Consider the following 13,426-nt stretch of genomic DNA (forward strand, 5'->3'; position numbering starts at 1 on the left):
CACCCGTTTATTTCGTGGGAACATTGCGTGACATCGCCAAAATGGTTGAGAAGGAGACTAGCCACAAGTATGATTAATGCTATTTGTCAAAACTTCGGAAAGCTGTGTAGTGCTGTTTTTTAATTTAATTATTTATTTATTTATTATTTTAGGAAACTGACGTTGCATTTCGTCCTTGGTTCGTACGCAATTGCTAACCGATATAACAATTCTTTTGTCTTCAGCCGTTTTAGTCCGGTAAATAAAAGTCTACCCTGGTCAAAAGTATCTCTTCTCAAACCTCTGCTAGCAGATAATAGTTGGTTCAATAGGACATGTAAATGTGACGATAACCTTAAAACCCAACACAACCTCCACGCAGCAAACAGTCAAACAAACAAACATCAAAATGTTTCTGTAATGCATCTAAGTTAAATTGGCATTTCAAGCAGGGCTACTATCCTCAGTAAAAATGTAAGATAATTCATAGATCTGAATATCTCAACAAAAGGAAGGCAGCTCAAAAAAAATTCCTAATCTCTCATTTCTGCTAGTTTCTAGATATAAGTAATGTCAAAGTTGAGGAGAAGGGTAACAGGAAACTTCATAACCCTTATCAAAATCTGTTTGCATCTTAAGGTCATTCCTGGACATGCTCAGTGAGTATTTTCTTACTTTGTAGAGACACGCAGTTTCCGCTGCCAGGATTCCCGTAAGTAGCATAATGTGCCATGAAGCCTGAAGCTGAACCAGAGAAATCAGTAACGAATCGAACATGCAGGACATTGCTCGTGCTCCAAACACACCAAGGACTTTCACCACCACAGCGTTTAATTTGTGTGGAAAATAATGGATAGTTTGAATCAGATACTTCCACGTATTCAAACGGACAGTGGCTTCCACCGTATTCCAGAGAAAAGTTAGAAAACTGCAAGTAAATGTAGCTGCCTGGTGTTACAGTAATAGACCAGCTGCAGTTCAGGCGATGTGGGTAGCTGGATGGATAATTCGGACTTGAGAAGTTTCCTTGAAGATCAGTCAAGTTGTGTGCACACGACCCTAGGAAAAAGAAGAGCACTTTGTCAATCTTTCATATACTGAAAAGGACTAACTAAAGTACATATATTTGTTTGCTACCCATAATTTCATTCTTCTCAATTGCCAGGGAAAAATCAAGCAACTTCCAAGAACATAAAAAATTAATTTACGAAACAAAAGTTTGAAAATGGGAAACTTTTCTAACATGATACATCGACGACTTAAGTATTGGTTTTTGCCCCCGCAGGGATTTCGCCCAGAGGCGAAATCCCGAGGAGGCATCCTAGTAGCTTGCGCGTATATCAAGGACAGTACTTACGGTTCAAATATGCAGTCGGTATACTAGAAAAAATCTCGATTTGCTTGAACAGGGGCCGCGAGGAATCGGTAGGTAATGATGACGTTTCTATTGTTTGCGCCCGCAAGTACGAAATGGTTAGGCTGACGTAAAAAGAAAACCCCAAAGGGAGTTTCTGAGAGTTTGCGTATTGTGACATCACAATAAACAGGGGTAGCAGTTAATAATCCAAAGTCCCTATTTGGGGGGTGCAGAGTATTATGAAAGGAGGCCCATGGTTTAATATTTTGTGTCAGTCGCATCACGGCGTCTATTCTCGCGGTTGTCACACTGAGGAGCAGCTGATTTTAAGGTGAGAAAAACTGAACTTATATATATATATATACTGTAGGAAACAGACAACTTTTTTAAAAGACATGTTTCGGCATGCTTATGCCATCATCAGTTTAATGAGTTCCTAAGTGTGAACAGTTATAAAGTCTACGGGTAGATGAAAAAATTATTACAACATGACGTAATACAAAAGAGGGTACTATTTACAGCGTGACACCAAACATCAAGGCGTAAACTAAAAGTGTTGTAATGCTGCAATTGTTTGTTAAGTTCCGGTTTGATCTTATTTATATGAAAAGCTTCTTTGAGTTTTAAATCAATTGAGTTGCTGGCAGAATCCAGAATACTAAAGCAAGAGGGGGAGTATTTGCTCTAACATAAAGGAGATGTGTTGAAATGGTTAAAAATACGCGAGTTTTTATCGCTTTCCGTGTGTTCCTTTATCCTGGTAGAAAAGTGGCGACTAGTTTCGCCAATATAACGGGAATTACAACCCGCACAAGAAAATTGGTAAACTACCATGGATTTTAGAGCAACAGGAGTACGATCTTTAACACTAAACATGTTTTTAATTTTGAATGAAGTAAAAACTAACCTATCAAATTAGTTTTCCCTTCATTCAAAATTAAAAGCATGTTTAGTGTTGAAGATCGTACTCCTGTTGCTCTAAAATCCATGGTAGTTTACCAATTTTTAAACTAGACCCTCCGTGAGGGTACACTGGGTTGCCTGTGGTACGTGCAGCGTTCCACGCAATTTTTTTCAAGTTGGGTTTGTAGCCGATATAACGCGCGCCCTGATTGGCTAATTGTGACTAGCCCACGGGCCGATTACGGGCTTGCAAAAACAAAGCAAAAGGTAATTAACAAACCATATAATAAACTACTTACTAACCGAGCTAGCTCGAGCCGTACTGGGGAATATTGGCCCTGGGTCGTTTTTGTACGGACCTCGCTGCGCTCGGTCCGTACTGCCACGACCTCGGGCCAATATTTCCCTGGCAGTACGGCCCTCGGGCTCGGTTAGTAAGAAGTTATTAAGGGGTCACCCAGAAGTCATACCAGCAGAGGCCCTTTGGCTCACAGGTCCTCACACGTTCGTACGACGAAACAGATCCTTTTCTGAGGTTAAAAACCTGGCTACCGGCCTAACTCTTTTTCCTACTTTCCCAACCGCGAGAAAACCACGGTAAATCAGCTATTGCCAGAAAATGTTTTTTTTTCTCAAAAAATATTTAAAGTTAGGGGGAAAAAAATACATCATTTTAAAGCTAAGAAAATAAGCTTTCCAACAGCATATAACTTATTTACAGACAACTGAAACATAACAGTAAAATATGTTTTCCAGGCAAAATTTGGTCATTTTAGCGTTGATTACGAATTTTTGGATGCAAAACTAAAATTTTCTGCAATTTATCTGCTTTCTGGGACATAAATTCGACCGAAAACTGATGAGGCACGAATATTTTTAGATTTTTAGGAATAATAGATAACGTGGATTCAATGCGTAATGTGATAATGCGATAAAAGTGTCAAATTTGCGACCCATTGCTAACGGCAACGGAAGCGATCGCATTACGAATAATTAACCTCTGTTGCCAAAAACCACCCAAATAACCGGTCAGTGTAAAACGCAGACTGCAGACTGCAGACCAGGGATAAAATGCAAACAGAGGGTAAAATGCAGACTGCAGACTGCGCGTTAATAAAATAATAATGAAAAAAGAGTTATAAGAGTGTTAGTAGCCGTTTGTACTTTCACACTGAAATCCCAACACAGCTCCCATCGCTTTGGTTGCCCCACCGCATGTTTTAAATCCGGATTTTCATCGAACTCTGTAAGAATTGAAGCTGTTTGAATCCTTGTTGTTGTTGGAAAAAGGATAGTTTCGTTAAGTGAGTTGCTTTTAGGCAAAGAAGTCACCACCCCGTAATTCAACTGTCCATTTTGCTGCACTGAACAAAGTAATCGAGTAATTACCCAATAACTCAATTTATTTTGACACGCATGGCTACAATACCAATTAACAAAGACAGAGATAACGTGGATTTTGCAACCATTTAACGTTTCAATTCAGTCGGCTTAAGCCAGTATGACTGAGGTGTAAAAATTTATTATTAGGATCCTTTCATTCGCTTTCGAGTACGTTATGTTTATCCTTTAGTTCACAAGTTCGTTTGTTTTGCATCTGGAAGATGTAATTTTCAATTATAACCTCTCCCTAGGGGTTATCACGCATAGCTTAACCAATGAAATCCCCGCGTCCTAATTGCTCGGAATACATGAAATTCTTTGTGCATTTCGTTGCACCGAAAATAGACAACCGAGATTATTCAGGTATTCGAAGTAATAATTGTTGGTTTTTCGATCGATTTCCCTCGATGTACCGGTGTGACAAATAATTTGGAACATTGCAATGCACCTGGAAGCGCAAAAACAAAGCACAGATGATTTCAACGCGTACGATCGCATCCCTAAAAGGTGCAGCGACCTGCAGTCATGATAATGTGAGTTGTTGACAGATGTAAAACAGGATTGTCTTTCAAACAATCTTTATTTTATCCTTATGACTCGTTTTTTTATTATTAATATTTATTTTACCCTCAGTCTGCATTTTACCCCCGGTCTGCAGTCTGCAGTCTGCGCTTTACACTGACTGCCCAAATAACCGATTTTTCAACGGAAAATTCATCCCAGAGGATAAAACTATTCACTGGACATGTAATAAAGGTAAATATGTTCGAGCGAAAGCGAAAACAAGCGAATATTTTGACGGAAAACACAATAATGTGAGATCAAAGGAACATGTGGTGGAGACACGCAATTGCGGCATCGCTTCGACAATAATCTTACCTTTTCAGCGATTTTAACGCTTGAAATTCCATTCAATCCTCCTGGTCTAGTCTTTGAATTCACTATTATCGCTGCCCTGCGAATCTTCAGTGTTCTACATAACAGCACACTTGGTAAAAGACGGCTCGACGGGCGACAGATTGTTGTCGATGTTGTCGCCTGTCTTGTTCAGTATCCAATTGATTTGCCATTATTGAGCTTCATAAGGGTATATTTTGTTCAAAGATATACTAAAACGCCATTCGTACTACTGTACATGACTTTCGACGCCATTGCCGGTTAAGTTAATCGTTATAATGTGTCCACCAGAGAAATCTACGCATTTCCCACTACCCTCTCGATCCTAAAAAAATACGCGCAGCAGGGCTCCATGCACAAAGACACCACTTAGCAGGGGAGTGACAGGCAAGACTTTTACCGACATGGAAAAAAATAAAAATAATAAAATAAATAAAACGGAGAAATCTACCCATTTTCCGACTGGGATTGCCATAGGGCAACCCAGTAACTAAAAAATGCTTATATGTTTCATCCAAATGTTTGCTATCCAATAGTTCAGTTGGATGCTGAGAATCGATTTTCCTGCTGTCGCTGATATTTTTTAACTTCTTTGAGAAACGGAAAGGGAGATCCGGACGGCTTTCACCCGGACTGGTTTCGCGTCTATAAGTTTATGGTGAAGTTTACAAGAGATTGACATTTCGAGAATTGTCGCGATGGGCAACAACTCCTTGCCAAACTAAACAAGATTTCCGCAGAAGAGCACTGGAAATGCTTTCCGTCACAACAATTCTCGTTCTAACTAAAAAATCGCAAACTTTTGAGGTGATTGTAGTAATAACTGCTCATCTTTTGTTCTATGTTTACGGCCAAATAATTATCATTATCAGTGATCTCAAAGCATTGACAACTTGCGAAGATTTTCGATGTTATTGAAAATGGAAATCTAAGGAACGCCATAATAAGTAATGGAAATTATTTGTGCATTTTGCTGGGTTACTGGCCGCATATCGAATCTGTGTTTTGACCTAGGCAAAACTTCATCTACCGTAACAGAAAGCCGATCTAGGTTTCTTACTTTTGAGAAGACTTTTGTTTACTTTGGTTTAGGCTCTGTTTACACGCATAGTGGCCGTGGAGAATACGTGATTTCAATTGCGCGTTCAGTAAAACGTGATTTTGAAGTCAATAAAAATATTGAATAATGCCATTATATTTACATCATTTCATTCTTTCGGTTAACGCTGTCGCTTTGAAAAGACAAACAACAGACCTGCATATTTGTGGTCGACGAGCGAACTGATGAAACGAGAGATATTATGGGTCGAGTCGCACGATACAGTTCCAGAAAGTGGAACTGTAGCTGTGATTGGCTCAATCCGAGGATAGAATGCGGTTCCAGTGTAGGGACCCTTTTCTTTTGTGGGAGCGTTACGTGACATCGCCAAAAACGGTTGAGAAGGAGACTAGGAGTATGACTGATGCTTTATCGAAACTTCGGTAGTGGTGTTTTGATTTTGGGAAACAAACGTTGTAAGTCGTCCTTGGTTGTACGCAATTGCTTATCGATATAACAATTCTTTTGTCTTGCGCCATTTCAGTCCGGTATATGAAAGTCTACCTTCGTCAATAGTATCTATTCTGAAACCTCTGCTAGCAGATAATAGTTGGAGCATTATAACACGTAAACGTGACGATAAACTTAAAAACCAACACAATCTCCACACAGCAAATCCCAAATTGCTCCTGTGATGCATCGAGATTAGATTGGATATGATGCAAGATTACTATCCTGAGTAAAAATGTAAAATACTTTATGGATCTGAATATCTGAACGAAAGGAAGGAAACTCAAACACACTCCGTATTCTCTCATTGCTGCTACTTTCTAGATATATGTAAAAAACGTCAAAGTCAAGGAGAAGGGTAAGAGGACACTTCGTAACACTTATCAAACTCTGCTTGCATCTAATTAGGGTCATTCCTGGACATGCACAGTGAGTAATTCCTTACTTTTTCTTGCATTAAGAGACAGGCAGTTTCCGCTGCCAGGAATCTAACACAGAGAAAACACTAACGAATCGAACATGCAGGACATTGCTCGAGCTCCAAACACACCAAGGACTTTGACCACCACAGCAATTTATTTGTATGGAACTCGATGGATAGTTTGAGTTAGATACTTCCACTTAGTCAAAGCGACAGTATTGCAGAAAAAAGATTCACAGGCTACCAGAAATACCAAATTATGTTTAGAATGAAGAAGTGGAAATCCAACGATGTAGTCACGAGCCAGTACGAAAAACTGACTGATCCATTTCTTCATTCTAAACATAATTTGGTATTTCTGGTAGCCTGTGAATCTTCTTCGGATGATCCGATGTAGTACTGTTCCTGAATGATAAAAACGCCGGGGAGCCCCGCGGCTAACAAATCACCTCTCTGATTGCTCTGTTTCCAGCAGGGTTGTCGTGATGGTGCAGTGGTTAGCACACCTGGGCCCGGTTGTTCGAAAGCCGATTAGCTTATCCAGGATTAGCGTAAACTTTTGTTTCATGTTTTCAACTTTTTGGTGAAAGGTTGTTTTGCTTATTTTTGTTTTCAAGATTGACTGCTTCTAATGAAAAGTTTTGCCAAATATCAACGTTGAACAGCATTTAGTAGTGGAGTAATTAACTCCTTGGTTAATAATTAATCTGGGATTAGCGTTAATCGGCTTTTGAACAACCGGACCCTGACATGTAATCCAGGGAACTCGGGTTCGATACCCACTCCCGGCATATGTGTTTTTTCATTCAAAATGGATCAGCCAGTATTTCGTACTGGCTCGTGACTACATCGTTGGATTTCCACTTCTTCATCCTAAACATTGCCGCTAGCAATTGCGCATGCTCACTAGCTCGCTAGTTTGAGCACTTTGGCATGGCTTAGATGTACCATATGTGTGGGACATTTGGGGTGGCTTTATAAGCTTAACCTCCATCCCAAGCATCAGCACTGCACTAATGAGGCCCAGAAGGCCGAAACAGTACTGTCTGCAGTTAGATATAGCTCTTTGGCATTACAAAGCTTTTGCTTTCATGTCCAAATTGAGCACTCTACTGGGATGAGTCATTGCCTCTAGCAATTGCGCATGCTCACTAGCTCGCTAGTTTGAGCAATCAGAGAGATGATTTGTTAGCCGCAGGGCTCCCCGGCGTTTTATCATTCAGGAACAGGATTACATCGGATCATCCGAAGAAGATTCACAGGCTACCAGAAATACCAATTTATATTTAGAATGAAGAACTGGAAATCCAACGATGTAGTCACGAGCCAGTACGAAATACTGACTGATCCATTTTGAATGAAAAAACACATATGCCATGAGTGAGAATCGAACCCGCGTTCCCTGGATTACATGTCAGGTGTGCTACGTCTGACTGAATTATGAAAAAGGTGCCTCCTTAGATTTTCGCCAGAAACCAGGCCCAGCCCGTTTTCAAGCCCTTCTTGTTTTCTAAGACAGAGGGGCGCCTGCGTCAAGGTAGCCTGAGTTACATTTTATTGAGTTAGCATTTGACTTTGTCAATCACAGATATACATGTAGATATAGATATAGATAGATAGATAGATAGATAGATAGATAGATAGATAGATAGATAGATAGATAGATAGATAGATAGATAGATAGATAGATAGAATAAAACCCCGTACAAAGCACTTTCTATGTCGTGAACTGTTTATTACACATAAGACCAGAATTTTCATTAAAATAGTTTTCTGAACGCAAATTAGAAACAAAAACTCACTCACAATAGAACCAAATGCAAATTTAATTTAATTCAATAACATAATACGATTTGCACAAGATGAACGAGATGCACGAGTGATTGGCATGGAAACGCCTTTACGCTATCGTTGATTGGTTATACTTCCACGTGTGAAATAGCTGTACGCCATTCTGATTGGCTGTATAAGCCTTTTCCACATGTGAAAATAAAGCGTATAGATTTGTACAATTTAGCTTTATGGATAAAATTCTCATGTTATATGTAATGAATATATATATATTTAGAATGAAGAACTGGAAATCCAACGATGTAGTCCTGTAGTCCTATTTCTGAATGATAAAACGCCGGGGAGCCCCGCGGCTAACAAATCACCTCTCTGATTGCTCTATTTCCAGCAGGGTTGTCGTGATGGTGCAGTAGTTAGCACACCTGACATGTAATCCAGGGAATGCGGGTTCGATTCCCACTCACGGCATATGTGTTTTTCATTCAAAATGGATCAGTCAGTATTTCGTACTGGCTCGTGACTACATCGTTGGATTTCCAGTTCTTCATTCTAAATATAATTTGGTATTTACTGGGTTGCCTATGGGCAAACCCAGTCGAGGTCTGCGTTTAGTTTGTTTGTTTTCTATTTGTTCTTTTTTTTAGTTTTTTTTTTTTTTTTCCGTGTCGGTAAAAGTCTTGCCTGTCACTCCCCTGGTAAGTGGTGTCTTTGTGCATAGAGCCTTCTGCGCGTATTTTCTTAGGATCGAAAGGGTAGTGGAACTGCGTAAATTTCTCTGGTGGACACAGTAGAATCATTAAGTTAGCCTGCAATGGCGTCGAAAGTCATGTAACGCGAATGGCGTTTTAGTGGATCCTTAAACAAAATATACCCTTATGGAGCTCAATAATGGAAAGTCAGTTGGATAAACTAGGCAGGAAGCTCAAAAGCGACGAGTACAGGATTTCGACAACAATCTATCGCCCGTCGAGACGAGATGAAAGTGAGCTCTATTTACCTGAAGTACATGGTAATTTGACACTATTGAGTTTCTTGTCTTCACGCTCGCAATGAAATAGGAAGAGGTTTTCGCCTCTAAGAGCAAATATGTTGTTTGTTTCAATAAATTTTTCGCTGGAAAAGGATTCTGTGGTATTTTCTGCCTTTGTGAATTATAATATCATGTTGTGTATTGAATTTTCGAGCTTAAGGTTGAAATGTGATATGAGAGAAGTTTTTTAGTATTGCTCTGTAAGCAGGAAGGGTTCACAGGCCTGTTGGAAGCGTGCTTGAGTTTCAACAAAATGAGCCCCAAAATCAGTGAAAACTTGTGACGCAGATGAATAAAAAAGTAGCTGCCATTTCCAAAATGATGTAATTACCTGGTGATAAATAACGTCGTACGCGTCTTGGAGAGTAAATTTTGATTTGCATAAACAAGAGTTGGGCGATTGTGATCTTTGTTTTGACTTTGCTCATTTCATTGTCAAACTTTATAACACTTGACAGAAAAAGAAACTTACAAAAACCCGGTATCTTGCCATCATTTGACACAGATGCTTCACTGTTTGGCGAGTAAACATGCCGCGGTAACTTAATCACGGCGCCCGCTGAATTCCGGCCATGTCACTTTCGATTTTGCAATTTACTTGAACGTAGCAAAAATCTCCCAAAATGTTTGTCGCTGATCGTAACTTTTTATATTCTATATTCACGGTTCAAAATTAATGTTGTTTTCATGTCGTATATATTTTATTCTCGATCGACCGTCCCGGAAACTTCTTTCTGCTCTTTCCAAAAACTGTGTATCAATAGTTATTTGCTGTTTCATCAATATTTGTTTTGCATAAAGCAAGCTAACAGAATCTGTACCTTGCTGAGTTCGCATTTGTTAGCGTTAATAGTATTTTCGGTCAGATGCTTCTGTTTTTATGAGGGGTTTATTGTTTTGGTCTCCCATCCTAACACTAACCCTGCCCGGCAGGGATTAACTTCAGTGAACTTTAGTATTACAAAGCTGTCAGATGATCAGAGGGCACACTTGTGGTGAAAAGAAGTTGTGAGGGAACTTGAAAATTATCAACATGTCAGCCCCGAAGCCAATGTTTCTCGCTTCCCTTTTATTTGTTATTCTTCAGAGACTGGAATGCTGTATTTCAATACCACACAATTCAGTGCCTTCTGATTTTCTGTAGCACGTACCACAGGCAACCCAGTGTATGCTTCACGGAAGCATCTCGTTTTACTTACTTTGTGTTGCATTAAGAGACAGGCAGTTTTTGCTGCCAGGATTCCCGTAAGTTACATAATGTGCCATGAACCCTGGAGCTGAAACAATGTGATCAGTAACGAATCGAACATGCAGGACATTGCTCGTGCTCCAAACACACCAAGGACCTTGATAACCACAGTGTTTTATTTTTATGGAACTCGATGGATAGTTTGAATCAGATATTTCCACGTAGTCATACGGACAGTGCTTTCCACCATATTCCACAAAAAAGTAAGAAAACTGCAAGTAAATGTAGCTGCCTGGTGTTACAGTAATAGACCAGATGCAGTTCTGGCGAGGTGGATAGCTGGATGGATAATTCGGACTCGAGAAGTTTCCTTGAAGGTCAGTCAAGCTGTGTGCACACGACCCTAGGAAAAAGAAGAGCTTTTTGTTAGTCTGTCATATATAGAAAAGGACTAGCTAAAGCGTATTTGTTTCCTACCCATAATTTCATTCTTCCCAATTGCCAGGAAATAATCAAGCAACCACCAAAAACAAAAAAATTCAATCTAGGATACAGAAGTTTTAAAATTATAAACTTTTGTAATATTATACATCGACGACTTCAGTATTAATTTTAAAGAATACGCTACGGCAGATTTTGACAGGACTCAGTAATTAAGTCTGAGTTTAGGATGTATAAATTATCACTCAATGATCATCATCCGAGATTTCTAATTAGAGGTTTAGCTACAACATGCGTAAATACCGATGTGCATAACAAAGAAACACTTCGTATAAAACTTTATAAAATAATTAGGATAGTACGCGCACTCTCATTGGTAAATAGGTGTGTTTAGATGAGAGTATTGAAACACGGCTGTGATTCAAGGCCTGGCTAAACGCTCGCAACATTTCAACGCAACATCTTGCAACATTGTTGAGCACAACAAGTTGCATACGTTTGGCCACCCTGTTGTGATATGTTGCGATATGTTGCAACATGTTGGATGATGTTGGATCAAATTTGAAAACGGTCAAATTTTTCGTCCAACATTTAGGATGTTGCATGATCTTGTACTCGTTTGGCCACGTTCACGCAACATTGTTGCGCTAGGGCATGCGCACTAGGTCCACTTCTTGCGCGCCAGAGGCCTGGGGCACATGAACATTGACATGTTGAGTTGAAAATGATGAAAATGTTGCGTGCGTTTGGCCACCCCATTCAACACATGTCGCAACATCACGAGACAATGTTGCAAGATGTTGCGTTGAAATGTTGCGAGCGTTTGGCCAGCCCTTCATGACATCACACGAATTTTGAGTAGTTATGTTGTCAGACGCGCGTTTTGATTGGTTGGACGGAAATATGAGCGTGTATCAAGAAAATCTGTTTCAATATAGAAGTAAAAGAAGCAGCATTTCCCTTCATTTGTCGAATTATCTTTGAGAAATATTTTATAAAAGCTTAGAGGACTTTTTTCCGTGCTTCCACAGCCTCATCTAAACACTCGAGGAAGTTGGGAGAATTCTCGACAGTTATGCAAACCCTCGACTGCGTCTCGGGTTTGCATAACTGTTTCGAATTCTCCCAACTCCCCCTCGTGTTTAGATGAGGCTATGGAAACACGGAAAACGTCCTCTATTGCTTAAATAGAAATGAATTTTGGTAGTTGTGGCTAAAACAAAAAGCCGAAAGGAAGAAACATGAAATGTAATGGTTGTATAGCTTTGCCGCATCAGTCAAAAAACAACGTTGCTCTAAATCCATGGTGATCATGCTTAAAAAAAAACGTCTTAATTGAGTGTCAAGGTACGCTGAAAAGCCGAAAATAGTATTTCCGAGAATTTTTTTTTTTTTCATAGTTCTCGGGGAAGGGGGATGGGTAAAAAAGTATAAACTAATGTAAATCTCCTAAGAACATTATCATTGACCAAAAAAAGTCTTGAAGAATGATTCTAATATATTTAATTGAATTTTTCCTCAGCACTGCACCTAATCTAAGATGCACGCAGATATTTATAAGAGTCATGCGGTAAGTGTTCCGTTAAGCCTAAACGTCGACTATGTATCTACAACAATCCAGTGAACAATAGCTTTCGTGTTATTTGAAAGTTAGGGTAATCGCAATCGTCTTATGTTCAACAGTAGAAACTTTGTGATTGTTATCGCCTTTATTGCGTTCGAGCGAAGCGAGACGCTTACTAATCGTGTCGATTTGAGCATTTTCATGAGACTGATTACTCGCCTCGATTTGATGCGGGAAGTCTTGTGTCAACGTGTCGTGACATAATGAACAAAATATTGCAGGCTCTGAACATGTGCTTGATTTTCTAGGGTTAACCTGCGCTGCCTGCGACTTAGCTTGGAGCGCTTTTTTTTTTTTAGTTTTTCTCCACGAGTGAAATTGCGTTTATTTATTGATATTTAACAAGTTTGTCTCTTTCGCAGCCGTTTTTGCCGATGTCACGCAACGCTCCCACCAAAGAAACTGCTGCTCACATTCAAGCCAAATTTCTTTTCTACTGTCCATTGTGTTAACGGTCTATTAAAACAACAAAAAAGGCAAACAAGTTAAGTGTGACGAAAATCAGTCATTGCGATTTCTGGCAGCCCCATGTAGGTATTTAGATTGAAACGCCGAAAAAATCTCGACCGCTCAACAAAGAGTATTTATTTTTGGCAGCAATAGTACCTACATATTTGCAACAGTATATAGTACTAGAATTTATTTGTGCATTTGCCGGGTTACTGGTCGCAGATCGAATCTGTGTTTTGACCAAAGCAAAACCCCATCTACCGTAACAGAAAGCCGTACTATTACCTATCTTTTTAACAGCCGCGGTCAGATTTTGAGTACACTTTTGCTTGCTTCGGTTTCAGCTCTGTTTACATAGTTACATAGTGGCAGTTGAGAATAGAGGAAATAATAAAAATGTTCAATAATGTCC

At 39.5% G+C, this 13,426-nt stretch overlaps 1 protein-coding gene across 2 annotated transcripts in view; it reads right to left on the minus strand.

The window, feature by feature from the left end:
* Positions 1 to 229: 229 nt before the first annotated feature.
* The window catches only part of LOC137983847 (tolloid-like protein 1), a 27,775-nt gene continuing 14,578 nt past the window's right edge, over positions 230 to 13,426 (minus strand). For both annotated transcript variants that reach the window (XM_068831021.1, XM_068831020.1), the window contains exons 3-4: positions 10,510 to 10,902; positions 230 to 1,038 (exon numbers count right to left, since the gene is read on the minus strand). In XM_068831021.1, the coding sequence (XP_068687122.1) occupies positions 620 to 1,038; positions 10,510 to 10,902 (812 nt within the window). In that variant the 3' untranslated portion in view covers positions 230 to 619. The remainder of the gene's footprint in view (positions 1,039 to 10,509; positions 10,903 to 13,426) is intronic.

The sequence above is a fragment of the Montipora foliosa genome, chromosome 13, assembly GCF_036669935.1.
Source record: "Montipora foliosa isolate CH-2021 chromosome 13, ASM3666993v2, whole genome shotgun sequence".
Lineage (NCBI taxonomy): Eukaryota > Metazoa > Cnidaria > Anthozoa > Scleractinia > Acroporidae > Montipora > Montipora foliosa.